Genomic DNA, 20,816 nt, shown 5'->3' with positions numbered 1-20,816 from the left:
CCGGACGACTTCATCGCGTCTCGACTTATAATGCGATCTCTTTGACGTGATTTCGAGTTTGAACGCACTTGTCGGGAATCTTGTCGCGTTTCTCACTGCTGTGCGGCTGGCTGTCCATTACGTGAGAGCAAACGCCCGCTGGAAATTACTGCAGCTGTCGCATGGGCTATCGCGCAAAACGTCTGGCGAATCGAACATTGTTGGCGTTGTCTTGGTTCAGCCGTCGATTCTTCCATTCAGTGGTGCTCGAGACAAATCCTAAGTATGCCCAGGGGTACTGTACTGACTTGGAAGCCCCTTCTCGACTATCATGGCAATGTGTACAACCCGGGCAGCCACTCTCACGTTCGATGTATTGTTCCTTTTTTTTGGTGGCCTGCTCGAGATAATCAGCTAACAGAAGCAATAGCGGTCTGACTTTGAGTGTTGCTTTAGTACCGGAAGTTTGGATTAACGGGCAAATGGGCGATGACAGACGGTGGTGCGTGCTGGCGCCTAAACCTAGAGAATGTTTTTATTGATATCTTTCTGTCCCACTTCATCTGAGGCGACATCACGATGACTCCCACGTATAGTTGAGCCAATGTTGTCGATTGACCACCATTCTTGTTCGACCAGTCTTCGCGCAAGTTCAACGCTGTGGTGATCTTGATCATCTTTCTAAAAGGGCCAGTGTTCAGTTTTGGGCGTATCACTGTTACTCTCACCCCTGTTATTTCTTCCAGCAGAACACTGGTTTGGAAAGCCGCTGGGATATTCTCGACGTAGAGCAGATCATTGCTGAAGGGCTGATGGATACCATCCCTGTTACAGACTCAGCATCATACATAATACCCCATTGGTTTGCATACAACCACAGGACAAGCAGTCGAGTTTTCGAGACGGATGTACCATCACTCATCTCGGAAGATGGGGTCAATTCTTGCATCACCATCTATCACATTTGCATTTACAGCTGTCTTAAATAAGATTCGTTCTCCTACTTTTGTTCTACTCACTCCCCTCCTCTTCGTCCCTCTGCTATGTCTGAACACGCCTCCCATCAATACGAAGCCAAGGGTGATGTGGTTGAACCTAAATCAACATCGCTCGGTAATTCCTCGCTGCAGGAGGTGTGTAGGTCATCACCAATTTTTCTGCATTTCTCATATTAGCTGTCACCGTCAGGACTCTCCCAATGTTTCCGTCAAGACTAGTGCCACTGTATCCCCAAGCAACCTTCTTTATTCTACGGATGATTCAAATCGATTTCCCTCTTCTCCACACATAAGCGTCTCGTTGGAGAGACGTCACGAGGCGCCCTCTCCGCCAACTGAGTCGCCAGTAAGTGTCTGCTCGAATCAAACATGATCCACCTCAGGAATGATGTTTTCAACTTATCTTATTCGTCGCTCAAGGTCTCATCTCCAAGTCCCTCAGAAGCTACCCTCTGGCAAGACCCGCCTTCGACGCCGCCCACTCCCTCGTGGAGATCTTCCTCTATTCTTAGCCCCGCGTCTCGTGGCCGTTCCGTTTCTGCTCCTGGTCCTCGTGGAACAGTCATCGTGAACTCCTTTGTCCGCGGACCTATCGTACCCCAGAAACGATACAAGCCCCACGCTATGAGCGACCGCAAACGCTACGTTGAAGAGATTGAATTGAAGCCCACTATTTACTTCAAGGACTCCAAGGACGGCCAACTCATTGACGGTCTCCCCATCTTGCTGATCATGCAAAATCGGATCTCCGGTTTGCAAGGGCGTGACGATTCGATGCTTAGCGACTGCGGGCCCTCCATCTCGGTTCGCATCAGTGTGAGTTTCTCGTCACCTTCCTCAGTGTGGACGACGTCTGATGCTCATTTGGGAATAAGTGGCCTGGCTATGCCTTTTGGTCCAGGCAGATCCCCACCCGCGACTTCAGGACACCACCGCAGCCTGTGACTCGGGCCAAGTTGGCCAAGAATGTCGCAAAGACCGTGGAGCGTTTCATCACCGTACGCATTCTTGTCCTTGGTAGATGTTTGACCTATTCTGACTTGACTTTGACATCAGGAACACCAGAACCGCTCGATGGACGACGCAGGCGATGCTGGCTCTGCCGCAGCCAACCAGAAGTGGAAGATCGGAGGGCCGGATGGCATTCAAGCCACAGATCTCGTCCTTCTGCACTTGGAGAATGTTAGCAAAAGCAGTTGGCAGGTCGCACTTCAACTCTTGCACCCAAGGTCCTCGCAAGGTCAACAGAGCAACGCAGGACCTTCTACAGGCCTGCGAAAATCGGAGGAATTGGACAATGCCGCCTTGGCGCTACATCATGTTCGGGATGAACGACTACTGTAGTGCGCTTGTATCTATGGCGTGTTTGCTGGCAAATGTGCATCCCTTTCATCTTGGTCGTGGCTATCGATGTTCCAAAGCGGCATGATTAATCCGTTCGCCGTAGCACAGCAACACACATTTGTCACGGCACATTCTCTGGTCTTGCCAGCCTATAAGCTGCCAAGACCTGTCCAGAGGTTTGATCCAGATTATAGGACATTATTCGTCAGTTTTTGACTAGATCGCGCCGTCGTCGACTCGATACTGGATGGCCATCCACAGGGATTTTTCCTCCCGGATCCTAGAGGGTCAAATGCTCAGTAAGGAGGCCCAAGTCGATTCTCCGGTGTCTGTGTTTGTGTGCCTCAAGGAATGCTCGTAGATTGCTGGATCGTCACCCACTACTGTTCTACAATTTCTTCGGGTCGGTTTTTTTTTTGTTGTTGACTGTGTTCTGTTCTACCAGCAGGAGATCGCATTCTATGTGACCGACATGAACCTGATATTCGAAGTGAATGGTCCAAGCAGACATCGTCTAAACCTCGTACTATGCTTAGGGTACGAACGAGTATAGTTCACATACAGAACAAGACACGAAGATCAGAGCAGTGCCACGACATGAACAAATACACTACCCAAACACCCTAAATCCTTTCAAAGCCTCCGCACCCAGCTCAACCCTCTCAACACCCATGCCATCCACGTCGTCATCGACTGCATGACCCCCATTATTAGCATGCTCGAACCCTTTGCCCAATAACGACGCGAACAGCTCGTCGATCTGCGATTCGTGCCAGGCGTTGTGGAGCGGTACGGGGACCATGAAGTTTTGGATCTTTTCGTGGACTTCATATCTAACCGAACGGCCGAATGCACAGATGTCAGCACGAACGATCTCGCAGAAGGAGAGAGAAGGAAGAGGGAGTTGGAGGGGAAAAACGTACCGAAGTTTGCGCCCCTTACTAGCCTTCGTGTCCACATTCTTCCTCGCCTTCCTCTGCTTCTGCATCATCATCCAATCCTCGCTCATCCCACCGCCCGCTCCCCCACCCGCTCCCTTCGCCTCAATCACATCCCTCAATAACTGCTGATAAAAATCAGTATCATCAAAAACCTCCTCGTCCTCGTCCCCATCCACCCCCATTCCCTTCTCCACCTCCTCTCCCTCCACCTCACCCTCGCCCAAATGCAAATGCAAATGCACTCTAGATCCCTTCGACCTCCTCACCCTCGTCCTCTTCCTAACCTTCTCCCCATCCGCCCTCAATATCTCGTCCACCTGCTCCCCCACACCTTTCACCCCACCTGATGCCTTCCCGCCTTTCCCGGCGGAGAACGAGTTTTTATTTGACGAACGGAGCGTTTCGGGCGCCACGGCCGCGACTTTGGCGGACCATTTGTGAAGGGTCTGTGTGAGGTGCTTGTGATACCTGTTTCACCACGGAAAAAGGGAGAAGAAAAAGGGTCAGTGTTCGTACTCGGATCCGGAAATAACGAGCATTCAAACGACATAGGAATGGAAATGGAAATAGAATAGGATTAAGAAAGAAGCTCGAACGCAACCCATCTAATCAAAAGGCAAAGTCTGCTCACGCGCCACATGAATCCAACCAGAACCGTCACCATCAAATCAATTAAAAAGTGAAAAGTGAAAAGGGCACAGGGCGCAGTGGACAAGGTTACGGTTCGACCTCCGATGAATCATGATCGATCCAACAGCAACGCATGAACTTCTCCTCCGTCCTATCCTATAAGCCCCAGTAACTTAAGGATGAACCGCGTAACCAAATCCCGAGGACACAGGAGCCGAAGAACGACTTCTTGCGAAGGCTGAAGATAGCAGATATGAACCCTCTATCCAGTCATCAGGGAACCTCTATCCAGGTCATCAGGGGTTCCGATGGCTGGAGCACCATGAACCCATAACGCCCAGTGCACACTGCGCAGCAACGATCGAGAATCAGTATCTCCCGGGCCTGAGCTCGACGAAGCGGAGAGCCGCTTTGGGGCGACGCCACTTTAAAAGGATAAGGAGAAGGACGGATCGAGACATGAGACTGACAGGGGCTCATCGAGGTGCGGCTGCAGACCTTCCTCTGGATTAATAATGAATCAGTGCTGCCCGTTCAGTCTACCGCGAATGTTCGGGCTCATCGCTGTCGACGGCAAGGACTGCGAGGAAATATGAAACATCCTGCAGATCGCCCCGCATGAAACCGAACACTCCAAAAAATCAAGTGTTGCCCCCGCCAACAATGAGTGACGAGCGAATGAGCACTTCAACAGTCCCATTGCGCTCTCTAGCAAGCACCTATTGCACTTGGTAGTAAGCACCCATTGCGCGCTCAACAGACACCCACACTGATCAAGCCAAACGCCTGATATGAAAGTCGTGAGGTCACCTGCGCCACCCCCTATCCACGCCCCGCCACACCATCCGCCACAAGCCCCTATCTGAGTCTCTATTCCCAATCTCGAAACGCGTGAGTCTAGCCCACGAAGAGATGGTGATGGTGGAAACGAAGAAGAGGAACTGGGCGTATGACCGCGTGCCAAACGACGAAAAATGAACCGCAAATGACGTCGAAAATCCAGAAACCGTCGAACCAGACAAATCAAGAAAAATGAAGGAAAAAAGAGAGAGGAAGAAAGTAAAGAAACGTACGCATGCTCCATCCTCACCACATCCTCGCTCGCCTCCTTCAACAGCTCCTCCGCCTCCGCCTCCGCCTCCACCTCCATCCCCGTCTCGTCCTCCCCTCCATCTCCATTTCCAATGACGCGTCTCCGCTTCGCAGGCCTCGCGTCCAAGTCCAGATCCACATCGATATTCTCGCGCTTGATCAGATCCTTTTCAAAAACGCAGGGTGGGAGGGACGTAATCAGTACGTCTGTTGTGTCCGTGTGCATAAATCACGAGGAGCGAACACGAAGCAAAGTGCAAAAAGACGAATGATCATGATGGGTGATATGAGCCGCGCACACAATGGCGAATGTGGACTCTCACTCATCATCTCGTGTCTTGTGGCACGGATGCAGGCAGGCCTTCTTCCATCGACCATCGATAATCGCAGGCAGTCTTGTGAAGGCCCATGTATGCCTGTATGCCTCGGGTGGCAGACGGCTCCTTTAGGCGATCACACCCACCCACTCACCCAGCCGCGACATACATACCCCCGCCACGAACACGCCCAGTCGAAATCCAAAGATCGAAACTAAAACAACCGCAAAGTACGAAGATGACTGCTCACCTTCCTAAACCCACATATCTCCTCCCCCAGTCTCTTCGTCTCTCTCGCAAGGCGTTCCTGCGCCTCGCGACATCTTGGGTGTTGTGCGACGTAGGGCGGGATAGCGGATGGCTAGAAAATGGAACGCACGTCAGCGAGTGATACCTTTTTTTTGGACAAGGAATGAGAAGGGATGGAAAGTGCCCGCGAGACGAAACAGTATAGAAATAATGATAACAATAATAAAAGGCAAAGACGGCCACCCCCACCCCTCATAAGAAATAAATTCAAATGAAAAACAAAACGGATCACACACACGGGCTAAAGAACAACCGTGTAGCGACCCATCAGACCGCGAACAAGCAACAAGGAAGGATCGGATCGGACAACAAGGAAAAATCGGATCGGATTGGATTGATGAACCAGGAACGAAGTGCGAAGAAGGTGAGAAAGTACGATAAGTGAACATGAAAACCTCGAGGCAGGCCATCGTTGCACAACACCACAAGACAGGCAGGCAGACTCGAATGAAAAGACGAAATCGAGGCTGTATAAGGTAGATCGCGAGCTCATTGTGTTGCGGGGTGTGTGCGATCGAGAGAAGTTGGGGGGGAGGTTGGGATGGGATGGGCGCAAAGCAAAGTAAAGTAAATGTTGTGTGGAACAGGGATGTGAAGGAAGTGAAGAAGGCGAATACGGATGAAAACAACAGATGAGGGACTTACGGTGGGTAGTTTGTTCGCGGCGACGGCGAACTTTTGAAGTCGGATCCGGGCATCGAGGAGGGAATCCCACAGGGCCTGGGTATTACCAAAAGCAAAAGAAGAGCAGTAAGTATTGAGCGTACGGAACGCATATGTTCGCTTAAGATAATGTGGGTCTCGAGATGTATGTGGCGCAGGTGCGTATGTCGACATTTCGCCGATAGTAACATTTTCCGCCTTCATTTCTGTTCCGAAGATGACATCTTTTCAACTGTTGGAACACGGTGGAAAAGACAGTAGTTTCCACTGCCTTTTCGGCTACATTTTCCCTGCAGAAGATGTTACGGTCGGCGAAGTGTAATGCGCGATCACACGTTCGCGTGCGTGGCGCAACTTCGCGTCTGACCGCGCTCAAAAAACCAAAAACTCCACACACAGCAAAATGATACGCACCAGCTGCTTAACAACCGCCCTCCCCTTCCTCTTATCCTCCTCACGTTTCTGTGCTAACGTCGACGACAAATCATCCGCATTCACATTTTGCTGCAGCTCCGGTTCTGGTGGATCATTTGAATTTGACGCGCCATTGGTGTTCGGTTTTGTTTTTCGGTGAGGCTCTTCTTCGCTCTCTTCCTCTTCTTCGTCCTTGTCCTCGTCCTCCTCTTCCTCTTCGTCTTCGTCTTCAGAATCGTCCTCGTCATGTGAATGTCCCGGAACTTCCAGGTCGTCATTCTCAAGCCCCGACTCCCCCTCGTCCGCACTCCCACTCTGACTTTCCTCCATCTCTAACAACTTCTTCCTCGAGACCCTCACGCCGTCATATTTCGGATCCGCGATGCTGTCTTGGGCTTTGCGTAGGATGGACGGTCTATACGTAGATAATCGCAGAGTCGTCAATAAAAATACATAGCGGCGAGGAGAGCAAAATATATATATATGGGGAGGCGTTGTTTAAATAAGTAAACAGCGACGCACCCAACATCGAGATAATGTTCCCTCGCAGCGGTATCTATATCTATCCCAATTCCCGCGCCTTCTCCAGCTTCAGTCGGTTCTCCCGAGTGGAGGGCTTCCGGATCGACGTCTGCAGACCCGAAGTTCATTCATTCATTTACAGCTTCGTCAGAATAAATGATAAAGCAGGACGCACCGAGAGGAGCGGGCTCATCGAGTTGCGCGATTTGTTGTGCGAGTGAGAGACCTGGTGGTGGCATAATTAATGACAATGTCAGTGCGTGAGCTGTAGGTATGGCGAGCGTGTTGGAAAGACAGATAAAGGGGAATATTTCGGGGGAATGGTGTGGAGTACGTACGCGACATGGGACGTCCTTTGCGGTTGTAATTCCTCGTGCTACGTGCAGATGCCGAATTTTGCGCAATTACGAGGGGCCACTGCGAAAAAATTGGGTTGGAGTGGCGGGGAGGAAACAAATTTCCGGAGCCGCGGAAGGTGACAAGCGGGTGATCGCTGCCGCACAGTCAGGAGGAGTCTCGCAGGGCGGCTGAGCCGGGTTCTGCGTCTGAGGCGTCGTCGGGGAGCGTTACAGACGTCGAGGTCGGTGGGAAGGAGAGCAGAAAAGGCAGGAAGGTAGATAGACTACAGTAAGATAAATTCAAAGCGGTTAGAGGAAGGGCGGAGGTTAGGGGTCCAGGAAAGGGCAAGAAGGAGTGATCGAAGCAGGCGTGGCGGAAGTCGCACGGTGGAAATAGATGGAGATTCGTTTGGCGGGTCGCATTCTCGCTCTCTCTCAACCGCCCTCGGGCTCAGCCACCTCAGCCATCGCCCGACGCTCGCCCAAAGCTGGATATCCTGTCAGTCCACCCATGTTCACTTGCTACAACCAATGGCCAAAAATACCCAAAACAGTAAGTAGCCCAGACCTGCCTGTCTTTTCGCTGCCTCGCGCCTGTCCTTCGACGCTCTATCACATTCCCAATCTTTACCACATCTCGCTCGTTCACGCCCGTCCCTTTCCCTCGTTGATTGATCACGACTGACACTCGCGTACTTGTACCTGCCCATCCTCTCCCCCAGATTCCCAAAAGCAACAGACTCCCGCAATGTCGCCTCCTCACGCCTATACCATAGGCACCTCACACATCCTCACCGGCTCCAACACCGGCCAGATCCCAGAGGACGAAGACGACGACGACATATGCCCCGTCTGCGAGGGCGAGTGCACGTGCAACGCCCAATCCACCTCCCGTCCTCTAACCATCCCCCAAACAATCATCCCCCACCCCTCCTCCTCCTCTTTCTCCTCCCTCTCGCCCCCCACCACCACTTCCAGCACCCCCAGGCCGTCCCTCGGCCCTCTCAAAATAAAACTCACCGTCCCTCCCAACCTTCTTGCCCGCGCCCGTCCCGCTCCGGCAAACGCCGCGCTCATCTCCACCACTACCACTACCGCCACCGCCACAACTCCCATAGGACCAGCAGCCTCCACCGCTCCAGATCCACCTCAGCCCAAGCGTCGAGGCCGTCCCCCCAAGGCCGTCGTTCTTGCCCGTCGTGCCGCCGAAGCCGCCGCCGCCGCTTCGTCCTCCACCACCCCCGCCGCTCCTATCCCTCGCCCCTCCTCCTCCAAACATCTCAAGAAGGCTTCCAAGGCCACAAAGGTTCAGAAATCAAAGGCCAGAGACACGACCGGGAACAGCAGCAGCAAGCCCCTCGCTGGTGCTGCACCTCCCCGTCGCAAAGGCAATAAGGCTTCCGCGGCGGCTCTCGCCGCCTTGAGCGACGATGACTACACCCCTGCTGGCGTTCCTCGTCGCGCGACCGCCGCACATCAACGGTCTACTGCCAGACGCGGTGGCGAATCGGATGCAGATGACGACGACGAGGTGGTCGATGAGACCACGCTCATCCATCTCCCTACCTTCGTCTCGGCGCTCTCATCCTCCTCGGCCAGCGAGAGCTCGTCTAGCTCTTCCTCATCTTCTTCGTCTTCTTCGTCTGACGAGGGCGAGTTCTCGGTCGATTCGTCGATCGAGGACGAGGAGGAATCGTTCATTCGGAATGAAAAACGCCACCGTCATCATCATCATCACCACGACAAACATCGGACTAAACGCGACGACGGAGGCAACACACACACACACAAAAAGGAGCGTAACTGGGAGATCCGACCGCGGAAGGGGAGCGTCGGGCCCAGTGAAGACGGTATGGATGTCGATAGCGACGAGACAGAGGACGAAGAGGAGGAAGAGGAAAAAGAAGAAGATGGCAAGGCGGACGAGGACGGAGATGCGGATGGAGATACCGAAGGCGGCGGCCCGGTCGAGGAAGAGGTGGAGATGGATGAAGACGACGAAGATGGGGTGATGGCCAAGGTCATGTATGGCGGTTGGTCCGAGGACGAAGAGTCGTCCTTCGACGCCGAGCTTTTTTTCGCTGGCCTTACGGACTCTGATTCCGGTGACGCCGCGATGCAAGATGAAGCGGACGTCGATGACGATGATGAGACCGTCGATGAAGACTCAGACAACGTCCTCGACCTCGAAGCCATGGCCCTCGCCGCCCGCGAGGCAGTCTCCTTCGACGTCGTCGAAGGCTGGGACGGCTCCATGGTCTTCACTAACAACTTCCAAGACGGTCAGGGCCTCCTCGACTGGGACTTCGAAGTCAACGCCGCACAGCTCGTAGAACAATCCACCTCCGACGCCGACGCGGAGGACAGCGACGTCGAGATGTCTGACGCCGAGCGGTCCGATGACGACGGACTCGCGGAGGTGATGACCGAGGGCGAAAGTACAGACGAAGAACTCGTCGATGGACGTGGCCTGCCCACGCCCCGCGCTATGAAGCTCTTCAGGCCTATCGGCACCCCTTCCGCCATCGATCCCAAATCGACGGTCTCGCCCAATCCGAACGGGACGTATCATCATCCCCGCCTCTCGCTCTCTGGTATCGGTTCGCCCAAACCTGCTGATATCCTCGCGGGGAGAGTTTATTATGATACGGACGAGGAGGAAGAAGAACATGATCGGGATTTCACGTTTTCGCCGCCTGCGAGCGTGATCGCGAATCTGACGTTGAGCTCGGGGGACGGACAGAGTGTTGTCAGTGTGAGGAGGGGACCGGTGATGGGGACATTTGCGGCGAGCAAGGGAGATGAGCTGAGGAGGGCGGTTATTGATGGTTCGTCGAAGAAGGAGGAGATGCCTAGTCCGTTTCCGAGGACGAGGAGGACGAGAAGACCCTCAGAGTCGTGGTCTGGGTCGAATTTCACTGGTGTATGTGTTGTTTGTCTATTTTGTCTGCACTCTTTTGCTGACTCGAAACAGAGCCGCGACAGGTCATTATCCATCGCTTCTCTCCCGCAAGCTCGGTCCCAACCGCCACCCTCGCCCTTCGGTCCCCCTCTTCCCCTCCCCCCTTCCTCCGCTTCCGACGATCCATCCCACGCACTCTCCCTCCCTTCCCATTCCCATTCCCATCCCACACCCGCTACAGACGCCTCCGTCCCACTCCCAATAACCATGCCCGCCCCGAAACCGATCGAACTCGACGACGTCCTCGACGCTTCCATCCTCGCCACCGACCCCTTCGACGATCCTTCCTATTTCAGCAACGCCATCCTCGCCTCGTCCGCCTTCAGCAACCACAACCGTAGTCGAGCAAACTCGAATGCCAATAACGACCAAGGCGAAGCTCAGGGTCAGTCCAACATGGCAGAATCGGAATTCAGCGCGACGGAGGATGGCGGTGCTGCGGGGCCGAGCAGTCCCTCTGTTAGCGTTAGTACCCCCGGCGCTGGTGAGGATAGACATTTGCAGAGTCTGAGTCGATGGGATCGGGTGCCTATGGGAACGTTCCGCCGTACGCGCGAGCTCGGGAACTGGTCGAATGGCGCGCATGGGCCTGGTCTTTCTGATGGTGAGGAACTCGGTGGGCTTGGGGGGATTATTAGGAGTAGTCCGTTCGGCGGGAACGTGCTTTGGAATCCGAGGCATCATGGGGCGGGAAACGGGTCAGGAGGGGGAGGAGTACAGAGATCGCCGACGCCGAGGAGCGGGAAGAGGAAGGCGGGAGGGGGAAGTTCGAAGAAGAGAGGGCCTGCGGCGATTTCGCCCGTTATTTTTCCTGTGCGCGATGGTGTGGCGGGGGGATCGGGCGATAGGACTCCGCCTGGACATGGTCATGGTGGGGCGTCGACGTCGAGCGGACAAGTGCAAGCACAACCACAACAAGGACAGGGCGGGAGTGGAAGTGCAGGCAAACGGAAGAAAGACAAGACGTCGAATTCGAGGCAGGAGAAGATGGCGAAGAAGAAGGCGATGATGGGTGTTGCGATGAGTAGTGGACATGGGTCGGCGTCGGGGGGAGGAGGAAGTCCGCATGTGCATGGAGGGAAGGGGAAGAAGTTCCATGCGCATGGACATTTTGGGAATGGGGCGAAGGGGAGGACGGCGGGGAGTGCGCAACGGATGGGGGGGATGGGAGGGGTGCCGCCGTTGAGTTTGTGAGCGGGGAGGGAGTGGCTAATAATGTTTAATACTTTCGAGAGTTGTTTCTTGTTCGTCGCTGTTGGCGCGTTTTGCGTTTGTTCCTTTGGCTCCTTGAGAGGATGCTCGACTTTCCTTTTTTTTCCATCGTTTTTTCATCGCGGACCGTAAACGTAATCACGAGCTCTTTTTTTCTCTTTTACCCCGCCTCTTCTATCTTCTCATCAAAAGCTCGGTCTGTATCCCCGTTTCTTGCTCCATCATCGTCTCGTCCACTGAACTCCACTCCGTCCAATCCAATCTGTGTCCAACACCCATCCCCCAATTCCAATTGCTTGTCTTGTCTTTGTTTATTCCCACCACCACCCATCCATCTCCTCTCGCCTCACTTTAACGAACTCATCTCCAAAATTTCTGAACGACGCCTCACTGTATCCATTTTCCATTTCCCTTTGTCCTTTGTTCATCATCTCATTCTCATTCTCATTCTCACGGCTCCAAACCGCAATCGCAACCCGTCCTCTATCCATCCATTTTCTTTTCTACTAGTTACTTATTCATTACATGCTGTTGTGCCCATTACATACATACATACGTACTTCGTATTTTTCGAGGGTTGGTGTGGTTGGGATGGGATGGTGTGCGATTGAGGTCGGGATGAATTGGTGGGTGGGTAGGATGGAGGATGAGGGATGAGGGATGGAGAATGGGAGAAAGGGGCGTCGTACGAATAATGTCTGGTTCTTGTTTCAAAGTCAATGTTTTACTTACGTGCCATGAAACCAAAATGATATGCAATGACTTTTTTGTGCGTGCGTTGTAGTGGTGACTATTCTTTAAAGCCGCTTTCAGGACGATAGACATCCATCTTCTTTTTCGATTTGATCATACACCGATAATACAAGGGAGCGCCTGTCTTCGAATTCCAATCCTATAGTTCTGACTTTAGGAGGCTGCATAAAAGTGAACCGAACAAGCACCCTGTGGAGAAGTTATATACCACGCAACGCCGCTCTCGAATCCTTCCCTTTGGCAATGAACGGCACTGCGAACGCTCACCCTGAAGCCAGATCATCTCCCGCGGGGCGTTGTCTGGCCATTTATATTGATTGTTGTTTACCACCAAATAAGGAGAGGACTGTCAACTGTCCTGAAACGGCTGTAATGCTGAACCCTGAGGTCTCATTGACGAGGTATGGGGCCACATTCAATTACAATGGTGTGGCGTGGCGTGGCGCCAGGACATCGGGTACCCGGATCGGAGTCCAAATCCGGACGTATCCAGCTTTTTGCGGGACCAATGTCGTGGCCCATACAGAAGTCTGACACAGACTTCATTCACTAACGGTGAAGTGCGACCATCGGCCAAGGTTCGCCGCATACATCTCGCTGTAAGAGCCTCTTTCAGATGTGTCTCTCCATGCTCCATCCACGATTCTGTGCTGATACGTACTAAAGTTCCCGCAGCGCACAAAATACCGGCCGCCATCTGGTTGTCCTTACCACTGCCCGCCCGACACTTGATCCAAGTCGGAACTGTATTCGGTTCACCAGCTGTAAGACTGTTGGCACAGATCAGACAAAGCGGGACATTACTGGTAGAAGACATAACAGCCCGCGAAGACGCTGGGACGTTTGCACAGCCGGCGGACGCCATGACATCGCCTTCAATCACGCTGGCAAAGCGAGAACTCGAAGATATCGTCTCTGCGTCCGTTTATAGCTGGTCAAATGACAGATCTGCTGTGCCTTCCCCTGGATCGCTCGATGTGTTCTCCCAAAGACTTGCTTCTGACAGTGCTCTCCGGTGCGAATTCGCGTGATATATGATGTTGCGATACGGCCGTGCACTGACATACGTATTCAGAGTACATCTAGGATGCTCTCTTCCCTCGATTTGGCCTGCCCTGGGACGTGTATGGAGCGCTGCAGACGCTTCTGTCACAGCCGACGACTCAGAGGACATAGCAGAGACGGAAAGCGCGATCGTATCCGCAGGAAAGTTCACGAGGAACCTCGTAGCTGGCGTCCCGAGCAATCAAGAGCGTGTATTGTAAGTCGGGGAGCCCTTATTGGCTATGTCGACGCTTTCTCGCTTCTGAGAGGTAGGAAACGGAAAGCACTTACCTGTGGACTTGTCCCTGAGACAGTGAGATGGAGCCGCACATGCGAAGGATCCTTCGGCATTATACGTCCTGGACGTTCGAAGGACAAGAGGGCGGTGAGCGCATCTCCCGCTCGTTCCAATTGTCTTGATTTGTAAACTCCAGCCAACAGCAGTCCTCGTCACCCGCATACTGGTCCAGGCCATCTCGAATATAGTCACAGACAATGACAACCTTCGAACGAAACTATGGAGCTCCTACCTCAGTGTTCCAGAAGAGCAATCTATCCTCATGTGCGTACCCGAAACGGCCTATACGCTTACAATGAGAATCTCAATCAGGACGTCCTTGCGTCTCATGTGTGTTTGCGCAGTCGTTTATTAGCTTCAAAGGATACTCGGACTCTGCTGTCTAGCGTGATCCTCATCCTCAACTGCACACATGGTAGCAATGAGAAGATGTAAGTTTTCTGCATACCCTTCCGGTGTTCTAACCAACGTTGTTACAATCTGTTGTCCTTCTTCGTGGAAAGATGCCCTTATCGCCTGTTTCTCCTTTCGTCTCTTCACTTCCATACATTCTCGTGTTTTTCACTTCAAGCCGGTGACATTTTGCCGTTTCAACCTCTCCGTTTCGCATCAGGCCTACTCAATCAAATATCAATCTGTTATCGCCTTTCTTCAATAATATTGTCTCCTCCAAGTCAGGCTCATGACCACCTTCCCCCCACGCCAGGTCCTCTTTCAGCTCGACTGCGACAGGTTATCGGATACTCGTTACTATTCTTGACCGACTAGAAAAGTGTCTGGATGCCCCCGAAACGACCGAGGAGGGGAAGGTTTTTGAACTGGGGTACGAACTCACTTCCCTCTTGACTGTTCCATGATGACGGATTGCTCATCGTGCTCCTATGGCTTTATGGGCGTTCATTCTACAGGTACACGTTGTTATCGAACACCTTTGCGGCAGGCTTTTTCCCAGACTTCTATCGCCGTCTCGCCATGTACGCTCTTCATTGCCCATAACCTCGGTAACGCGCGCGTGTTTCTCACGACATGTTTTTAGAAAGGGAGAACTCGTGTCCCCACCCCAAACAACGCTGTTGAAGCTCATGGATTCGTATCTTCAAGGCTCCTTAAGCCCGACGCCAGCTCACGGCGGCCTGTCCAGAGCGTCCAAAAAAGAGCTTGGTTGCATATTGGCCGATCTATTCTTTTCGTATTCGGCATTCCTCCACAAAGCCATCCGCCAGTTTACAGGTGAAGTAGAGGATAACAATCAGAGCGTAGGTGATTCAGAACTACCAGGCGCCTCCTCATCGCCACTGCTGCCGTCAACATCACTTGATCTCCATATGCCGGCCGTTTGTGCTGCCCTCGTCCTCGTTGTCCAATGCATCATCTCGATGTCGCTTTCCGAGGATGTCGAAGTCAACGTATCCCCAGAGCCTGAACAGGAGCATGGGAGCGATAGTGAACGGAGCACCCCAAAATTCAACCTAAAAAGCTTCCTGCTCTCGGTCACCAGCCCCGATAGCAAAGAGGGCTTGATTGAGTGCTTGATAGGTAAAGGGTCTCTTCGCTTCGGATGATTCGTCTACAACTGTCTGCTGATGGAACCTGATTCTCATCTCACGTTTGGCGCCGTCGTCATCCTGGTCCGATGGTAGATGACTTACGGCAACTCGAGGCGTTTTTGCCCCGAATTCAATTCGGAAAGAACGTAGACGACGCCCGCGGAGCTGCCGATGCGGACCTTTCAGAAACCTCGGACAACACTTTGGGTGACGCCGCTTCGACAGGGGCAGACGTTGACACGAAGGGGTTCGCGTATCTCAAACGCGACCTTGTACGGCTGCTCGGCATCTTATGTCACGAGAATCGGGATGCACAGGGTCGAGTCAGGCGGTGCGGTGGAATTACGGTGGTCATGAATCTTTGCACTGTGGATGAGCGTAACCCATGTACGTGTATTGCCTTTTTCGTCTTTGCCACTGCAGCCCAACCGTCCCAAAGCGATTCGAACCTGTTTTTTTTTTCTCGTTGCTGCGTCAATCCGTTGTCGTCTCGCCCGACGTCCGATTATTTGGGGCATGTTCCAATGGGGCTAAACCTGGACGATTGAATTGACGAGCTCTTTTTGCGTGATCCCCAGACCTGCGCGAGCATGCGATCTTCACGCTTCGAAATCTCTTGCACAAGAATGCCGAGAACCAGGCGGTCGTGAACGAGATCCAACCGATGGAAGCGTGGGGAGAGAGCGGGATTCTTCATGATACACCTGCAGCGGTCGGAAGGTAGAGCGGGAAGTTTGGGAGCACGTTTGATACACCGTTTTCGAGGATGCGGCGGCGTGTGTAACTCTTCTCTACAAGCGCCGCGAGAGAGAGAGAAAAAAATGCCAATCGTCGCATCTGTTAGACTTCGTCTTTCTCCGCGCTGCGCCCTCGCGAACAAGGACGGTTCGTAACGTAAGTAGAATCCTGGGGAGCGATCAGGTACTACCTCGTCGTCTTCGATTTCCCGGTTACCTACTAGGTCCGCGTAACCTTTCTTGTATGAGGCATATCCACTCGTAGCACACACGGGTCTCCATCCGTTCTCCTCGGTCCTTCAACGTTGTGCCTTCTCCGTACTTCTTGAACATTTTCTTGTGCTGTCCTTCCTGAGTTGCATTTACAACGGAGTTGTTCCTGGCCGTGCTGGACGAACATCTTCCTGAGAGGTCGTTTCCACTTCCGGCTTCGTACGCCGCGAGCTTTTTCAGTCCGAGGTGGTCTTTCATCCGATCCATGCAACCAAATGAAAGTTATTCTCTTCGTGACGCACCCGGTCTTCTTCTACGTTGTCGCTCATTCCGGCCTCCGATATTCCGCATTTCGATACGCTTCTCGAGAACTCAAAGGCGTCAAGCGTGCATTGTGCGTTAGATGGGACGGGGGCACGCCGTACCCGGCGGAAAGCGCCTGTCTTGCCAATGGGAGTATTGTCATTCGCTGCTAGACGAAATATAGAGCGAAGAGTCGGGTGGTAGACATGACAAGCTTCCGCAAGTATAACAATACCAGTAAACCGGAGGAAACGACAAGGCTGCGGGGCGATGACCTATCGTGAGATATCCATACAGGATGTCCGCATTAAATCGTCATGACGGTGCTCAGGTCGACCTGTCGCCGTGAGCATAACGTTCTGACATCGAAGAGTTGTGCGCAGCCGCCAAGATCTTGCGAACAGTAGGACAAGAGGCTTACTCGGTTCTTGCAAGCTGACTTTACTCTCGGCAAAGTCTGAATCCGAGCTGAGCAAGTCGGAACTCTAAGCGGTCTTGAGGTGTCTTGAGGTGCTTACTTCAACTCAGCTATGTGCCGGGCTATCTCACTTCCCGAGATACAACAACTAAGAGCAATGGTCTTTGTCGACCAGTCTGAGTACGCGGCTGGCAACGCCAACAGGCTATGTACTCGTGAAGCCAAAATATACATGGATACACAGAACAGAATGACCACTACCGGTTTCGGTAGGACACTACCACATAGCGGTACTCGATATACACAATGCTGACACTAATGTCATGAAGATATGCCCTGTCAAGGACATACTAACGCAGTTCCAAGACAATGTGTGAAGTGCATGAGGATGAGCAAAGCATTGTGAGGTCAGCTCCGGAGGGCTTGGGTGGTGGAATGAGTGCCGATAGCGTAGGTCTCCTTGAATCTTACCAAACCGGCTGAGTCTGCCCCACTCTGGTCATATGCTTCGAGTGCCACACATGTTGCTCCGTGTACGTCCACGGATGGGCAATCGGGTCGTCACGGAGGTCAGAGTCACAAATGCACAAAATAAGGAATCATAGATCATCCTGAGGATTCTGCGCGCAGTCAAAGTTCTACGGCGCAAAGTGGAGCAGACGTCCAGTAACAAGCTAGGAGAATCAGTATGCTCAGTTTTGTGCGGCGGCGGCGTCGCCGTTGTTCTATGGCCGACATTCAAACGGCGTGTCTCCCGTGGTACTGTACAGCTGTGGGGATTCCTTACGATCGATCGGATCTGACTTCTAATATTGGTCCCGGCACGGCGTTCACCGCGGCACGCAACTCCGCGCACCCATCCGAATGCCCGTTCGACGCTCGTCGTTCGCGCCTTGTCCGCACCCCTTCCATCCTCACGTTCTACTCACTGCCTCTTCGTTCTAGGATGTATTTCAGCTCTTATCGATGTTTTATTGCGTTGTGTGTCCATACAGCTCTACACTGCCCTCGCTATGGAAGGTTCTGAGGACTGCCTCATCAATAGACGCTGTAGCCAACTAGCGCCAGGCGAGGACCCTCACTCGATGCCTTTTGCAATCATGTCCTCGTAAAGCCGTCCCAAACACTACTCATTGGAAGTGAACTTTGTAGACTTTCATTGCAAGGTAAGCCTGTAATCGACGAGATGAGCTCTAGTGCACCGCATACCCGGTTAGGGCTGGCGATCCGGCATGAGATTCAGATCGAGTTTAGGGCTTATCCTAACCAGGCTGCCGTGTGAACATGTTCCTCAAACCCTAGGATTGGCCACCATACCCAGGCAATGTCCTTGTTTGGGTCACAGACGTGCGCCCGTCACGGTCCCGTTTTCCTATATAACCACACTGCCCTCTCCGCCACCCAACTTGCATCGCCTTCTCCTCAAGCAGTGCGACCCCCCTCATATACAAGACCCCCCAAGCTTGCTTTGATACGAGCCTCTTACCTTCTCCCCCTGTCCACACCTCATCCGTAGCTCCTTCAGCTCACGCCACCCAATTCTTCCTCCACCCTACGCACTCAATATGGCCCAGCACGACGCGCCCTACCTTGATGATGGAATGGTGGACCACTTCGGGGATGCGTTGTTTGCTACTTCAGCAGCTGATGTATGTTAGCACTTTCCAGTCCTCGTTCATCTCTCTTACTGATGATTTTGGTCAGATACCGCAGAACGACGATGTCTCAGCGTACTCTTGGGAATTCCCTCTCGATGCCCTTAATATGCCCGGGATGGCACAGGGGCTATCCCTTCCCCAGCCCCAATCTTTCGCTCAGAATCAGATCAACCCTTATCCACAGCACGACCACGTTCCCCAAATTTATGTCGATACCAGTCTCCCCAACAACCATCCGTACCCGTCGATGACCCCTTCGTCCGCCTACATGAGCCCTATGACTCCCTCCTACGGTGATTCCTCGTCCACTACGGATGAGTCCGGCAAATTCGCGTACTCTCCGAATACACCCTTCCTTTCCCCAAACGAAAGGTACACCCATATCGCGTCTGGCACGCAGTCTCAGACGTCTTCGCCGACAATTCGTTCTCAAGTTGAGTATTCGATCAAGTCCGAAGTGAGTCATCTCATAGACGCTGCTCGCTGCGTTGTCTTACTGTGTATCAGGTTTCGTCCCCGAACAGATCCCCCACCCATCTCTTGCAACCCGCTATGGGCTCGCATCTCCCATCTCGTGGACGTTCCGTCTCCGCTCCTGGTCCTCGTGGAGCAGTCATCGTCAACTCCTCTACTCGCGGTCCCATTGTACCCCAGAAAAAGTACAAGCCCCACACTATGAGCGACCGCAAACGCTACGTCGAAGATATCGCGTTGAAGCCCACTATCTTCTTCAAGGACGTCAAGAATGGAGAACTTATCGACGGTATCCCCATTGTCCTCATCATGCAAAATCGGATCCCCGGCCTACAAGGGCGCGACGATTCGATGCTTAGCGACTGCGGGCCCTCCATCTCGGTTCGTATCAATGTGAGTTTGTCGTCCCTTCCACCTGTAGCCGATGTCTGATGCACGTATGGGAATCAGTGGCCCGGTTATGCCTCTTGGTCAAGGCAAATCCCCACCCGCGACTTCAGGACACCACCGCAGCCTGTGACTCGCGCGAAGCTGGCCAAGAACGTCGCGAAGACCGTGGAGCGTTTCATCGCCGTACGTAGTCTCCTCTTGGTTTGACGTTAAACACATCCTGACTCGACTTTGATAATAGGAGCACCAAAACCGCCCGATGGACGACGACGGTGATGCTGGCTCGGCTGCAGCCAATCAGAACTGGAAGATTGGAGGACACGACGGGATCCACGCCTCTGACCTCGCCCTGGTTCATCTGGAGCATGTCAGCAAAGGAAGCTGGCAGGTTCAGCTTCAACTTATGCACCCTCGTGGCACTCCACCGCAGGGCGCACATTTCTAGTCCCTAGTCGTTGTCGTCGAATCCCCGCGGGTTGAACAACCCCATTCGTTTTCTTGTGCTTTGCCTATGCACTATGGTCGCTCTTTCTCATCGACCTCATCATCCGGTCGATACTATTCGTCAGGTTGTACATACTACACTGTTCTTTGCTCCGATCTCTCTCTCCACCTCTCTTTCCTGCATGATAGCAACTCTAAAGTCTTGTGGACGTTGTTGGCTACAGAAGTCCCTTCAAATTCCTTGTGTATACTGCTTTTGGTTTCCGCCCGCTTTCCTGGAACTGCACTGTATCTCCCCTCGTATCTGACTCACCTCGCCCCTCTCGTTGCTCGTCTCGGATAATACTCTTTAATCATTTTGCTCACCGTCGCTCTTGTCTCTCTACTGTCGTTCTATTCGCACTTCTACTGTATCCGATCCTCGCACAGAACATTACCGTCCACGTCAAATAAATAATAATGCACTTCACTCTATTTCTTGTCCTTTCCCAACGTACACTAAAGAGTATGTAAACAACACAACGCGCAGCCTAGGGGCGAAAGCAATTCGGGGACCATCTACCCCTTCGTCCGACTTCGGTAGACCACGGAAATCTGGCTTCTTCTGAACGGCGACAGTTGGAGTCATATCTCTGCCAGCAGGAGTCATCTTGGCTGTCCGTCTCGAGGCTCCACGGTCCGTGGCTAGCGTGAAGGCCTCGGACTGCCATTGCCAACGTATGAACTTCCATTCTGATGGCTTGCATAGGAATATATCTAATCTAGTAGTAAATGAACTTCAGCTGGGTTTACCCACTGCCCTCGACGTTCCTGACC

General features: G+C 52.9%; 5 protein-coding genes across 5 annotated transcripts; 4 read left to right on the top strand and 1 right to left on the bottom strand.

The window, feature by feature from the left end:
- Positions 1-1,766: 1,766 nt before the first annotated feature.
- Positions 1,767-2,216, top strand: STEHIDRAFT_33963 (uncharacterized protein; the record flags this gene model as incomplete). Its single annotated transcript, XM_007310313.1, has 3 exons — positions 1,767-1,793; positions 1,853-1,975; positions 2,034-2,216. Coding segments are annotated over 3 exons (333 nt in total), but the record flags the coding sequence as incomplete, so codon positions are not given.
- Positions 2,217-2,846: 630 nt separating this feature from the next.
- On the bottom strand, positions 2,847-7,809 carry STEHIDRAFT_150635 (TRAUB-domain-containing protein). The gene is made up of 9 exons (XM_007310520.1): positions 7,548-7,809; positions 7,385-7,435; positions 7,210-7,318; positions 6,688-7,102; positions 6,256-6,330; positions 5,552-5,662; positions 4,966-5,150; positions 3,245-3,730; positions 2,847-3,154 (listed from the first exon to the last, which is right to left on the bottom strand). The coding sequence occupies exons 1-9, from the start codon at positions 7,552-7,554 to the stop codon at positions 2,932-2,934; spliced, it is 1,662 nt and encodes a 553-aa protein (XP_007310582.1). The 5' UTR covers positions 7,555-7,809; the 3' UTR covers positions 2,847-2,931.
- A 201-nt stretch (positions 7,810-8,010) lies between these two features.
- Positions 8,011-12,464, top strand: STEHIDRAFT_125989 (uncharacterized protein). The gene is made up of 3 exons (XM_007310519.1): positions 8,011-8,100; positions 8,270-10,470; positions 10,522-12,464. The coding sequence occupies exons 2-3, from the start codon at positions 9,400-9,402 to the stop codon at positions 11,701-11,703; spliced, it is 2,253 nt and encodes a 750-aa protein (XP_007310581.1). The 5' UTR covers positions 8,011-8,100; positions 8,270-9,399; the 3' UTR covers positions 11,704-12,464.
- A 738-nt stretch (positions 12,465-13,202) lies between these two features.
- STEHIDRAFT_125988 (uncharacterized protein) lies at positions 13,203-16,178 on the top strand. Its single transcript, XM_007310518.1, has 10 exons — positions 13,203-13,489; positions 13,550-13,735; positions 13,833-13,903; positions 13,960-14,080; positions 14,161-14,247; positions 14,523-14,639; positions 14,725-14,790; positions 14,853-15,352; positions 15,457-15,750; positions 15,942-16,178. Exons 1-10 carry the CDS (start codon positions 13,338-13,340, stop codon positions 16,085-16,087), a joined length of 1,740 nt encoding a protein of 579 aa, XP_007310580.1. The 5' UTR covers positions 13,203-13,337; the 3' UTR covers positions 16,088-16,178.
- Positions 16,179-17,939: 1,761 nt separating this feature from the next.
- STEHIDRAFT_125987 (uncharacterized protein) lies at positions 17,940-20,461 on the top strand. Its single transcript, XM_007310517.1, has 5 exons — positions 17,940-18,683; positions 18,739-19,149; positions 19,200-19,559; positions 19,617-19,739; positions 19,798-20,461. Exons 1-5 carry the CDS (start codon positions 18,600-18,602, stop codon positions 19,999-20,001), a joined length of 1,182 nt encoding a protein of 393 aa, XP_007310579.1. The 5' UTR covers positions 17,940-18,599; the 3' UTR covers positions 20,002-20,461.
- Positions 20,462-20,816: the final 355 nt, after the last annotated feature.

This window comes from Stereum hirsutum (assembly GCF_000264905.1).
Source record: "Stereum hirsutum FP-91666 SS1 unplaced genomic scaffold STEHIscaffold_20, whole genome shotgun sequence".
Lineage (NCBI taxonomy): Eukaryota > Fungi > Basidiomycota > Agaricomycetes > Russulales > Stereaceae > Stereum > Stereum hirsutum.
Note: the sequence above shows the minus strand (reverse complement) of the source record. Positions and strands in the feature narration are given on the sequence as shown.